Source organism: Pseudophryne corroboree, chromosome 4 (assembly GCF_028390025.1).
Source record: "Pseudophryne corroboree isolate aPseCor3 chromosome 4, aPseCor3.hap2, whole genome shotgun sequence".
Lineage (NCBI taxonomy): Eukaryota > Metazoa > Chordata > Amphibia > Anura > Myobatrachidae > Pseudophryne > Pseudophryne corroboree.
This window is the reverse complement of record NC_086447.1, coordinates 418302974-418316992: the sequence shown is the minus strand read 5'-3', so window position 1 is coordinate 418316992 and position 14019 is coordinate 418302974. Positions and strand designations below refer to the sequence as shown.

The 14019-nt window shown below is 45.3% G+C and overlaps 1 protein-coding gene across 1 annotated transcript in view; it reads right to left on the bottom strand.

The window, feature by feature from the left end:
* The window catches only part of CD109 (CD109 molecule), a 559535-nt gene that overhangs the window by 199200 nt on the left and 346316 nt on the right, over positions 1-14019 (bottom strand). Inside the window, exons 22-23 of the mRNA XM_063916820.1 lie at positions 8320-8532; positions 1115-1259 (exon numbers count right to left, since the gene is read on the bottom strand). Coding sequence (XP_063772890.1) covers positions 1115-1259; positions 8320-8532 — 358 coding nt within the window. The remainder of the gene's footprint in view (positions 1-1114; positions 1260-8319; positions 8533-14019) is intronic.

Genomic DNA, 14019 nt, shown 5'->3' with positions numbered 1-14019 from the left:
CTCTCTGAGTTGATTCCTAGCGTGGCAGGCTGGTGAATGGTTAGAGAGCAAAGTTCACTACACAAAGCTGATGCATAGAAGCCAAAAGGTAGAAGCATAGAATAGTGGGTCACAAGTCAGGGTAGTCTGAGGTTACTAATATGTACATATTATGGGGGTTATTCAGAGTTGATAGCAAACCAAAAAAAGTCATGTTACACTGCAGGTGGGGCATATGTAACATGTGCAGAGAGATTTAGATTTTGGTGGAGTGTGTTCAAACTGAAATCTAAATTGCACTGTAGAAATAAAGCAGCTAACTCTCTCTGCACATGTTACATCTGCCCCACCTGGAGTGCAGATGGTTAGGCCCAATTGCTAACTTTTTTGGTTTGCTAACAACTCTGAATAACCCACAGTCTGGAACCTAATCCCTAGAGAAGGGAGTGGTCCCTCAGGGAGCAGGGCCCTCCCCTATACCCCTGTGGGCCAGTCTAACCTGGATGCAGTACATACAGTAGGAAACAATAGCAGAAGTAGTAAGTCAACACCACAGATATAAACTACAATAGTAAGTGTCTGGTGCATTTAAATAGCTCACAGCTCCACTGATTGACCACTTAGTAGGAATTAAGAGATGCTCAAAGGTAATTAGGAATTCCTGAATATAGCCTCTGAAAAGCTGCAGCTCGAAAAATAACTACTGTAAATGGCAATTAGCAAGACAAAGGACCCACAACACAGAATGAAGGCCACATGTATTTGAACCAACCAGTGAGACATTTGTAAACACCATCAATATTGATAATCACATTGCTTCCAATATTTTGAAGTACAGTTTAAAAAACAGCATTTCTTACCATGTTGCTAAACTATTGAAAACATTGGGAGTGCCTATCTAATAATAACAGTAATAATAATCATAATAATAATACACTTGAAATTATGAATGTGTTTTTTCCTATTGCAAAGTGTTTGCAAATACATGGTCACTTTGAGCATATAAACATACTTTATTTACATTTATAGGAGGAATTCTGATATTTAGGGACATGGATAGTAATTGAATGTGATACAGTATGTGTTGCTTCTGCTTCAGTACAGTAGTAGCTTAAGAATTCAATGTTATCCTTACCAACAACAGAGATAAGTGCCTTCTCACTGCCACGTACTACATCAGGAGGGAATGTAAAGTTCAAAGCTGTTGAAATGGTTTGTGGTTTATTGTTGATCAGCTCCAAGAGCAAAGTTTGTGAATAAGAATGTTCTATTCCTTCAGGCTGTCAAAATAAAATAGTACTATATTATCTGCAAACCCAGAAAATTAGCTTAAAGTATAATAAATGCAAACTGTTCAAATTTACAAAGCCAGCTACTAAGATAGTCTGCTATGAAGTATGCCATATGGAAATGTCATTAACATGTCCAGGTGATAAAACTGACAAAAAAAGCAGGGAAGATTGAAACAACAAATTATATTAGTTAGTATATTACTACTTTAATAATACAGGTTGAGTATCCCATATCCAAAATGCTTGGGACCAAAAGTATTATGGATATCAGATTTTTCCATATTTTGGAATAATAGCATACTGGGACCGAAGTCTAAGCACAGAATGCATTTATGTTTCCTGTACACCTTATACACACAGTCTGAAGGTAATTTTAGGCAATACTTTTAATAACTTTGTAAATTAAACAAAGTAGGTAATGATTGCTGGGCTGCTAATTTTGCTGTCCTGCGTTCAGATAGTCGCCGCCCAAGGGGAGTGTATATTCGCCCGTGCAAGTGTGCGATCGCATGTGTGCGCCGTGCTACAAATATCCATCAGTCAGCGGACAGCTGCAAATCCGTTCACACCTCACTAACCATCGAATGTTTTTTTCCCACTGTGTGCAGTCTATGCCCAGCCCAGGACTTACTCCTACAGTGCGATGAGAACAGGCTGATCGGGACTGGAGCCGACGTCACCCACCCACCCTGAAACCGCTTGGGAACGCCTGCGTTTTCCCTGACACTCCAAGAAAACGGTCAGTTACCACCCACAATCAGCTTGCGAATGGCTGTGCGATCGAAATTTTCGCACCAGGCTGTCGCTGTTCGGCGATGCCTGTTGTTGTTTGGTGACACGTGCGCATTGTGGTGCATGCGCAGTCTATCGATAATCGCCCACTGTGCGAAAACACACAGCAGCGCTCAGGTCTGAATGAGGCCCAAAGTTTGTGTACATACACACAATTTATTTCTGTTTCATATACACCTTATACACACAGCCTGAAGGTCATTTAATACAATATTATTTTACATTTTGTGTATTAAACAAAGTTTGTGTACATTGAGCCATCAGAAAACAAAGGTTTCACTATCTCGGTCTCACTAAAAATATTCTTTATTTTGGAATATTCCGTATTTCTGACTATATGGATATGGGATACTCAACCTGCATACAATTTCTACAAATATAGGGCCTGATGCTGAGTTGGATGTTAACTAGGTGCGTGTGCTCCCGCAATAAGGGGTATATTTATTAAGGTGCAGGTTTATAGAAGTGGAGATGTTGCCCATAGCAACCAATCAAATTCTACTTACAATTTATCTAGCACCTTTTAGTACTTAATGGCTGTAATTTGTTTGGTTGCTATGGGCAACATCTCCACTTCTGAAAACCCGTACCTTAATAAATATACTTGAGTGCACAAAATAATGTGTATATTTGCCCATATGTAGAATTGCATGCATTTTGTCCACACCTATCCGTATGCTTGGTTTGCTTAGTCATCATTATCACCAGTAGGCACTTGCAACAGCTCTATACTGCATGTTTTCAGAAACATCTTCTCCACCCAGTATAGAGCTGTTGCAAGTGCCTACTGGTGATAATGATGACTAAGCAAACCAAGCATACGGATAGGTACAATAAGGGGTATATTTATTAAGGTGCGGGTTTATAGAAGTGGAGATGTTGCCCATAGCAACCAATCAAATTCTACTTACAATTTATCTAGCACCTTTTAGTACTTAATAGCTGTAATCTGTTTGGTTGCTATGGGCAACATCTCCACTTCTGAAAACCCGTCCTAGTCTTAGGTACAACTCTCCTTAGATGTATCACTCCATCCTGAGCCCAGTAACTTTACAGAAATTTGTACAACTCTTCATTGGCAATACTGGCATATACTTGGTACCAGAGAATGCGCAGCATTGGAGATTCTGTTTCTTCTAATATTCCTATAATTTACAGAAGGGAGCACATTATTTCATAATAATAACAGCAGTAACTATAATAACCCTATTACAGGGGTGTAGACAGAACTTTGTGGGTCCCATAGCAACATTTTTAAGGGGCTTCTGTCCCAATGCTTCTAGAGAGACACCTCTCTGCAGTAGCTGTTCATTGTATGCCCCATAATAGTGCCCTAGTTTACTTACTGAAATATAGTAGTGCCTTAGTTAATGTTATGCCCCATAGTAATTCCCTAGTTTATTTTATGAACCATAGTAATACCCTAGTTCACGTTATGTCACATGCCAGTACACATCATGCAACACAGTACCCCCAATTCACATTATGACATACAGTGTCCTCATTTCATATTATGCCAAATGACAGTGCCCCCATTCCACACTATAGTGCCTCCACTTCATATTGTGCTACAAAGCAGTGCCCCCAGTTCATATTATGTAACATTATAAATGTATAATTCCCTCCAGTTAATTGTATACTACATTACAATTAATAGGTCCAGGGGCGTACCTAGATATATTGCATGCCCCAAGGTAAAAGTTTGTAAAGGCCTCTATGTACCTCCCGATGGTGAGAAATGTATATAACACATATTACTTTGATAGAGAATGTGGGCCCCTCCCAGATCTGGGCCCCATAGCAGATGCACTCCCAGCACTTGTGGTAGCTACGCCCTTGACTAGATAGAAAAATAAAGAGGGGGAAATAGAAAAGAAGGATTATGGAGTAGAAGACTGGAGAAGTAAATATTTTTGCTTTGTCCTGATCATTTTTGGATTTTCTCTTCAGAAACTGTTACTAGACGTAATATCTTAGTACAGAACTTGTTTTTCTTGTCTGTACTCTAGGGAAGGGTATGCGGACTCCCTTCTATGTCTGGTATGTAATGTCACTGTTCCTCTTGATGCTTTTCTTTCGTAAAGAAGGTAGGGGATATTATTTGCTTTTTATACCTTCAAAATGGCCCTGATTTTGGTGGGACAGTACTGATTTGAGAGCTTTGCCCTACCATTTCACTATCACAACTTCTAACACCTTTGTTCCTTCCACTAATCACAATGTAGGGATATTTTTGTCCCATTCACAAACGTGAACTGATGCCAAGTGCACCTGCCACTTCCGTGACATGGGGAGTAAAAGATGGATAGCACTTCAGAAACCATAGCAATTCACACAATGCCACACCTCATCGTGACCAGGCAACTCCTTCTCCCACTATTTGCAAAAAAAATCAAGACAAATTTGGGAGCATGATATTGTATTGTTAAAATGCCCTATATACTGTACATGAGTGTTTCCAAAATCTGGTCATCACCCCCCCCAATAGCTCATATTTTCAGGATTTCTGCTGGAGGATAATTACTGACCCATCTAAGCAGCCAAGTTGGCTGTACATAATTAGAAACCCTGAAAATTTAAGCTGCGGCAGGTGTGGGATGACCAGATTTCGGAAACACTGCTGTACATGTTAGACATATGTTAGCAATAAAAACATTTTGGTAAACTATAGATCTGGATTTATGTTAAGCCAGTCAGGAATTTAAATGCTTTTGTTCATTTTGGACTATTTTTAAAGATCCACACATACAGATGTAGCCACCTTTATCTTGACTGGCTGAGGCGTTTGTCCCGATCGAGCATACGCAGCGTACCGGGGCGTAGGGAGGCACACCTAGTCACAGAGAGGCGTACCTAATCGCACGGAGGCAGAACGTTTGGTGTTACCTTTACGTGTAATACCTGCGATCATCCACCAGATGTCGCTTTTTACAATCACCACTGCGCATGCGTGTGGTTTCCCGTAAAATACAATACTGAAATATATAATAAGGACTACTTTACTAAGGCGTCTCATTACGCTGCATACAGTAAATACTCATTACGCTGCATTATTTAATACAGTAAATACTCATTACGCTGCATTATTTAATACAGTATATACGGTACAGACGCAAATAGTACAGCATACAGTATATGATCCATCTACAGTACTTTATGAATATGTGAGCTTCCAAGTCCCGCAGACAAAACAACATAAAACCAGTAGTGTACACTGTCGCAAATGTGTTAGAAGTTCACTATTGCCTCTTGAGATTAGGAATTTTGTACAGTATGTTAGAGTCCTAATCCCATAGCCATTACAGCATAATCAAAACCAATGGATATATCCATCTGTCTGCGGTGAAGTGGTGAAGTGTTCCGCTTCCTATACTCAGAGTCCCGGGTTCGATTCCTAAAGTACGAATGCATGTTACTTTTTTCCAGACACTTTATTTTTTTTTTAATTCACATAAACCAGGGCAAAGCTGCAGGAGCGGTTCTACTGTTAAGGTTCTATGCACCGTACAGTACACATACAATTCTATAGCTGGGCAGACTTAATAGAAATGGCTACCACCTATGACTTCTTGCCCCACGGAGGCCCTAGGCTACGGAGCAAGTAACAGTCCAGATTTTGCAGGCTATGGGGCAATGCTGAAGGAGCGTCACAATCCCCTAGCTAAAATACACAGGGGCGATAGGAATAAGCGAGGTCTATGCACATTACGGTACACAAGACTCAAAATGGCCGCCGCCCCTGAACCCCCACCACGTGGCAGGCAGCGCTCGGATATGGAGTGAGAGATGGCATAAGTTTTGCAGGCTACGGGGCAATGCTGAAGGAGCGTCACAATCCTCTAGCTAAAATACACAGGGGCGATAGGGATAAGCTAGGTCTGCATATTACGGTACACCGGACTCGATCGCATAGCACACTGGCAAAATGGCCACCGCCCCTGAACCCCCACCACGTGGCAGGCAGTGCTCGGATATGGAGTGAGAGATGGCATAAGTTTTGCAGGCTACGGGGCAATGCTGAAGGAGCATCACAAAATACCCTAGCCAAAATACACAGGGGTGATAGAGATAAGCGAGGTCTATGCACATTACGTTACACCGGGCTCGATCGCATAGCAAACTGACAAAACACAAGTTTTACATAAAGCAGGGCAAAGCTGCAGGAGTTTCTACTGTCAAGGTTCTATGCACCGTACGGTACACATACAATTCTATAGCAGGGCAGACTCAATTGAAATGACTACCGCCTGTGACTCCTAGCTCCATGGAGGCACTCGGCTATGGAGCAAGTAACAGCACAGATTTTGCAGGCTACGGGGCAATGCTGAAGGAGCGTCAGAATCCCCTAGCTAAAATACACAGGGGCGATAGGGATAAGCGAGGTCTATGCACATAAAGATACACCAGACCCCATCGCATCGCAAAGTGACCAAATGTCCCAGGCACGTGAACCCCTGCCTTGTGGCAGCACTCAGCAATGGAGCGAGCAATGGCATGGGTTTTGCAGGCTACGGGGTAATGCTGAAGGAGCGTCAGAATCCCCTAGCTAAAATACACAGGGGCGATAGGGTTAAGCGAGGTCTATGCACATAATGCTACAAGGCGGGTGTTCATGTGCCTCGGACATTTTGTCACTTTGTGATGCGATGGGGTCTGGTGTATCATTATGTGCATAGACCTCGCTTATCCCTATCGACCCTGTGTATTTTAGCTAGGGGATTCTGACGCTCCTTCAGCATTGGGACGTTCTTTGAACACGGTATTTTCCACTGCCTCGCCCTACCCCCATCCCACTTTCCCCTTCCCCCCTGGGAGCCTGCACAGTTCATGCAGTAGACAGGTAGGGAGTTCCGATCAGGTTACAAGACAAGATTTATGTGAAACCTGTGTGCACCCTTCCATTGAATGTATAACAAAGGAAAAAAACACACTGGTGTTGGTTTATGCCTTAGGGACGCTCATACAGTACTTGTATTTTAAAAGCACGTATTTTCCACCGCCTCCCCCTACCCTCATCGCCCTTCCCCCCTGACACCGACGATCTACAGTACTGTGTTGCTCAGTTAGTTGCGGCGGAACACACTAATTTATACTCATTACCTCTGTGCATTTGGTGTAAAGAATCGCTCCTGCAGATTTACTCTGATTTATGTGAAATCTGTGTGCACCCTTCCATTGAATGTATAACAAAGAAAAAAAATAATAAAGTGAATGTCACGGGAACACATAAAAAAAAAGGTTGGCACTTCCTTCCCATTGGTGTTGGTTTATGACATAGGGCACGCGGATGCTCATACTTGTATTTCAAAAGCACGGTATTTTCCACCGCCTCCCCCTACCCCCATCGCCCTTCCCCCCTGGTAGCCTGAACAGGTCATGCAGTAGTCAGGGAGGGAGTTCAGGTCATGTGCAATACACAAACACTAACAATCTACAGTACTGTGTTGCTCAGTTAGTTGCGGCGGAATACACATCCTGAAAGGATGCAATCACATAGTGAAGGGTCATGCACTGTAGCCGCTGCACGTGTGCAGACACCCGGGATGTTGCCACGCGTGCGAACGCAGCGGCTGCGTCAAAGTCTGAATAAGGTCCTTAGTTCAAATAAGGTACTAAGAGAAAATAGCAAAATTGTATGGAAAGACTGTCAATGGAGAAATTTGCCTAGACAGAGTACAAAATACACACACTCAAAGGAAGCTCAGAACTGAAAGGAGCACACTTTGGGTTCTCCCCTCTCTCCCGAAATATAATCAACTCCACACAAAACAAACACAACAAACTCCCTGCTCAATCACAACCTACAAGCAGATACTGCAGCATTACTTACAAACCAGCCTCTGTGTATTATTTCAGTGTGTTATGTGGAGCTTACTTGATCAACCCATTGTGTGTGAATCTGTGTGATTTTGGTCAGTATTTAAGCATGGACCCTACATTGCTATATAAACTCTTTAAATAACAATTTCATATTGATCAACGACTGAGACAATTTAGCTACAATAGTATACAAAATTCAGTGTAGAAAGACAAGCACTCATATGGTAATAGCCTGCAAGTAGCAGGCTGTGCGGAACTTTGTGTATGCCCATATTTTTAAAGCGGCAATCATTTACATGTCAAAACCATCCTGGAACTGCAACTCGCAGGCTATTAAATCTTTCAAGGCAATATAGACCTCAAAATTATCAGGTACACGTCTTTTTCATTTTTTTTCTCTCACAGTAGTGTTTTTATGGTATTATACTAAAATTACCTTAACTAGCAACTTTTGAGTTACTGCATCTGAAGCAAGTGAGGATGTTGCTTTAACAATAATTGGAATCTCGCCCAGCTGAATTGGTTTGATTGGAAAGAAAACTATTTTTCCTTCCTGACTTGGGACTGATATAGTCTGTTGGCTTCCAGTTGAATTTAGCACAGCTAACTGGATTTCAAATGAATCACTTCCATCAAGGGTTACAGAAACCTGTGAAAGGAAAAATACAGGTCAGCTGTTAAAATTTTGTTGAAACAGGTCAAAGTTACGTGTAATAGATTAGAATGTTTTAAGAAATACCATACAATATTTTCAATAAAAATGCTGGTAAATGAATGGAATAAAACATGTTAAAACACAAAATATGATGGTGTGTAAAATGTTTATATTTGTGCAAATGTACCTGATTGTCCACCTTGCCTATAAAAAAAAAGCACCTTCATGGTATATTTTCCTAGAACTCTCCTCTGCTGGGTGGGAGTGCATATGGAGGGGGAGGCATGGGAGACTCATGACAAGTGGTCCAGCAGTTCGAGGGGTCCCACTCAACCTGAAGACATCCCAGCCACCTCGATGACATCTATATATAAGTGCAGCCTATGCATCTCATACTGTACTGAGGCCCCTCCTAGAATGTGGGAGCAACAATCACAGATAAAGGAGGTACCTCGGTGGTGGCTTCATATGTGAGCTGCAGACTGGGATGGTAACTATGGTGGTCCTTCCGAGTTGATTGTAGCCAGCAACTTTTTGCTGATGCTGTGATCAACTAGTCCACGCCTATGGGGGAGTGTATTTTTGCTTTGCAGGGCTGCGATCTCTTGTGCAGCCCTGCTAAGCTAAATATTTTTAATGCAGAACAAGACTAGCCCTGGACATACTTACCCTGTGTGACGATCTCAGCGATGCTGGGGCCGGCTTTGACGTCAGACATCCGCCCTCCGTTCTCCTGGACACACCTGCGTTTTCTTCACCACTCCCCGAAAACGGCAGGCAGCGGTCTGGTGACGCCCAGGAACACCTTCTTTCTGTCAATCTTCTTGTGGTCGCCTCTGCGACCGCTTTTTTCGTTGTCCGCGACGTAACCCGGCGACCCCCGTCACCGGGCAACGTCGCGCGTGTGCAGTGCGGCCGCCATGCATGCGCATTCCAGACCCGTTCGCACCGCAGCGACAAACCGCTGCGTGCGAACAGGTCGGAATGACCCCCTATGATTGAAGCTTGTCGGTGTAAGGTAAGGATATAACTATTTCAGTATTAGACAATGTAATGTGTATGTCACGGCGGCAAGTATTTGTGAACCCGGACTAGGTCTGATTACTGGGTCTGGACTTGAGAGTTGTGGGCAGAATTGTGCAGGCTTTAAGTACGATCTCCTCATGCAGACGTGGCAGTTGGATGAAGAACGGAGGAGTGGAGGTGACCAGCTATTCGGATACTGATAACACTGGTGGAGTGGACCACCAGTGCAAAGGGTAGCTGGAATGTCACCGGGAATGGAAAGTCTAAATGTAGACTAGTTTGAATACTGGGTGTCACCAGCAATACAGGTTTCCTAGGAATTCTGGATTGAGACAGGAATGAGGGCCTTTGTCAAATAAAGCTGGAGATGCAGGAGCTCACTACAGACTGAGGGACAACTAAGCACTGACAGCTTGCCAGTGCTGGGACTTGGAACTTATACCCCTTGCTCACTGCTGACTGGATGAGGGATTTACATGACGAGGAAGTGATTCCGGATTGGGCCCAGGAAGGTCAGCTAACTAGGAACTGTCATGGAGACGTCCATAACTGGTTTTGGAAGAAACACTGGCGTGGTGCGGCCTAAGAGGTTTGCTATGGCCGCCGTCCCATCGGTGCTGACAGGGAAACCACAGCGCAGCGGATGACCGCAGAGGACGCCAGGAGATTACTCAGATGACGGACCGTGCCAGGGTTTGTGGTGGAGGTAAGATAGAGCGCAACTGGGTAGCGCTGAAAGCCTCAGTTTTCTGACAGTATAAGCCCTCCACCTTACAGTGGTGCGAGTACCTTGCAGAGTGTGTAGCCCAGGGAGAACAAAAACTGGGTTTATCTACATCTGCTAAGGAGGTCCTGTTTGTTGTTATTTGGATCTCTCTGTATCCTTGTGCAATTCCTGTACTCCCTCTGCGTCTTTTGCAGCTTGTACAGGGTCTATGGCAGGACATTTATTGCCTATAGCAAGCTTCATTATGGGATTGGCACTCCCATCTGATAAGTTTTGTAGCTTTAATAGTCTTGCTGCCTTGTTGGAAAGACTGCTATCTTCACTAGCCTTCTAACCTTGGGGCTAATTCAGTCCTGATCGGTGCTGTGCGTGTTCGCACAGCAGTGATCAGGCCTGAACTGCGCATACGCAGGCAGAGGCGGTCGCTGGGCGGGAGGGGGCAGCCCAGCGGCGTTTACCCGCTGTTTAGGGGGTACACCCGGACCGTTCTGGGGGTGGTGGGTTGCGGCGACTGCGTTACGTCACATGCAGCCGTTGTGACCTGGGCTGCAAAAGGTAGCTCCCTGCCAGTGCACAGGAGCTGCGCTGGCTGGGAGCTACTCTTTCAGTACAAAAGCATTGCCGATGTGCAATGCTTTTATACTTGTGCAGGGGGTTCGGCCCTGACATGCGGAGCGGACTAGCCCTGTGCTAGGTGTCTCCCCGCATGTCAGGGAAGCTGATCATAGATGTGCTAAATTTAGCACAACTACGATCAGGTCTGAATTACCCCCCTTGTGTTATGAGCCACGGCTGTGGCTCATTCCTGTTTTGCAGTTTTGTTCTGTATTTCATGTTATACTTTTGTTTATGTTCCCCGTGGGTGTCATGGGGTGCTCGGAGCTCACCCTTAAGGAGGGGATACTGTTATGAACCACAGGTAGTGGTTCATTCCTATTTTATGTTTATTTAGTTGTCTTGCATGCCAGGATTTCCCATTGCTCTGTTTTGGATTACTCTTGTCTGCTGCCGCTGGTGAGTCTGTGCAATTGCAGCTTGTTCCCATGTGTTCAGCCTCATCTGGCTGCTGATTGCATCTTGTCAGCTTAGTCGTGCAGCAGGCCAGCTGCTAGAGATAATTAATTAGGCCTCTCTGATATATGCTGGCTCACTGCAGTTAGCAGATGCTGATGATATTCCTTGGTTTGCAGTCTGCTTTAAGTTTGAGCTGGTTCTTGTCAGTCCCTGTGTGGATTCCTGTGTCAGTCCCTGTGTGGATTCCTGTGTCAGTCCCTGTGTCTGATCCCGTGTCCTACCCTGAGTTCCAGTGGATTCTGCCTGTCCTCCAGTTCTGAAAGTCGGTGTCGGCAGCTTCCTGTTTGCCTATGTCAGTTGCAGAAAGTATCCAGTCCTGCTCAAGCCGGTTGTTCCTGTCCTCAGTGGTCCTGTACTCAGAGATTTGTCATCTTTTCCTGGAGTCTGACTGAGCACCTTTAACATCCTGTGGTGTTCGTGAGTCACGGCGCAGCCGTGTGTTGCGGCTTGTCCGCTTACTGTTTATTATTTAGTATATTTGTGTCCTGGAGCTTTTGCGGAGGATTCCGCTCTCCCTGATCCACTCTGGTATCCAGCGGTGCTGGATAGGAGTAACGGATCAGTGGATCTTTGGTTGTCCTTTTCCCTGGCGGCTAGTCCGCACATACCTTTTGATTTAGTTAGTTAGCTTGTAACCCCTGGCCTGGTTGCTTAGTCAGAGGGCCCCTTGTTATCACCCTGTCTCGGATTTCCCTTTGTCTCCCATTAAGACCTGAGGGGGCATCGGGGTTGGGCAGACATAATCCGCCCTTCGAACGCGGCTGCCATGGGCTCAAGCAACCATAGTCTCGCAGGGGATTTCTGATAACACGGGCGAGACAACGGAGTTAGGGCGCCAGGGGTTACTAGGCTTTCCTGCTCCCACAACCAGCATATCTTCCCAGTACTCTGACCTCAGCCATACGATCTCCTCTGGTCTGGAGTACGGGAATCATAACATTATCATCAGCCATACCACAAAAAAGAAATAAAACTTTTTTTTCTTTTTTGGCCCAGTCCAGTGTTTAGTCTAGAATCCAGTCCTGTCTAGAATTCAGTGTGCAGAATCCAGTCCGGTGTTTAGAATCCAATCCAGTCCGGTGTTTAGAATCCAATCCAGTGTTTAGAATCCAGTCCGGTGTTTAGAATCCAGTCCGGTGTTTAGAATCCAGTCCGGTGTTTTTAAAAAAAAAAAAAAAAAGTCTTGTTTTGTTTAGCAAAATTTAGTCTTGCCTAGTCTTGCCTTGCCTTGCCTTGTCTTGTCTTGTCTAGTTTTAAATCCTCCTATGTCAACTATGCAAGCCCTGCAGGCATCTCTCGCAGCCCTGAACTCTGTATTCAGTGCTTTGAGACCAGAGCGACTTGAAGTTTTGCAGCAATCCCTAAAGCAACTGCAAAACCTTCTGACTAAAATCTTGCTTATTTTGCCAGAAGTCGTTGAGAGTACATCTATCTCTAAAGAGACTCTTGTTCACAGTATGGTGACAAGAGAATCCTCTGGTTTAATTGAAGAGAAAAAGTTTAAAAGTTTTCTGCGGCCCAGGCTCTCAGAAGAGGAGCGTCTGCGTCGCAGAAACTTAAACTTATGCCTATATTGTGGGGGTTTAGGCCATTATCTGCAGACCTGTGAGTTGCGCAAGCCAAAGTGTGGTGACGAGTCTTGCCCTCTGGCCAAGTTGAGTCATGATACAAGACCTACTCCTGTCTCTACTGTGGCAGAGGTACTTGTCACACAACCCACACAAAAAAGCTCTCTGTCCTATAATTGGGGTCCTTGGGCAAGGGAGCCCCATTATAGATTCAGGAATCAAAAGAGAATGTTTCTCTCCTCTCTTGAGGTTCCTGTGGAAGCGGAGTTGCAAGTCCCTGGAGTGGTGCCCGTAGCCCAGGGTCCTGGAGTGGTGCCCGTAGCCCAGGGTCCTGGAGTGGTGCCCGTAGCCCAGGGTCCTGGAGTGGTGCCCGTAGCCCAGGGTCCTGGAGCGGTGCCCGTAGCCCAGGGACCTGGAGCGGTGCCCGTAGCCCAGGGTCCTGGAGCGGTGCCCGATGCCCAGAGTGCTGGAGCGGTGCCCGATGCCCAGAGTGCTGGAGCGGTGCCCGATGCCCAGAGTGCTGGAGCGGTGCCCGATGCCCAGAGTGCTGGAGCGGTGCCCGATGCCCAGAGTGCTGGAGCGGTACCCGATGCCCAGAGTGCTGGAGCGGTACCCGATGCCCAGAGTGCTGGAGCGGTACCCGATGCCCAGAGTGCTGGAGCGGTACCCGATGCCCAAGCTTATAGAGGGACATCAAATATTGTAGCTCAGGTTTCCATACCAGATGGGGTCTCAGAAGCTGTTACCCCAGGTAGGGACTTGAGGAGCGCAACCTCAGAAAGGGTATCTAAAACCATAGTTCTTGAAGGGAACTCGAGAAGCAAAACCCCAGAAGGGATCTTTGAAGTAATATCCCCAAGTGGGGTCTCGAGAGACGCAGCCCCAAAGAAGGGTCTAGAAGTCGCTTCCCCAGGAAAGAACTTAAGAAGCATAGCATTAGTGGAGGATCTGAACGTTATTGCTTCAGCAAAAGTCCCGGAAGTCATAGTCCCGGGAGAACTTTCGATTATTATCGACTCAGAGAGGGAGGCCGATGGCCCGATCCCAGTCAGGGAGGCCAACGACCCGGTCCCAGTAAAAGAATCC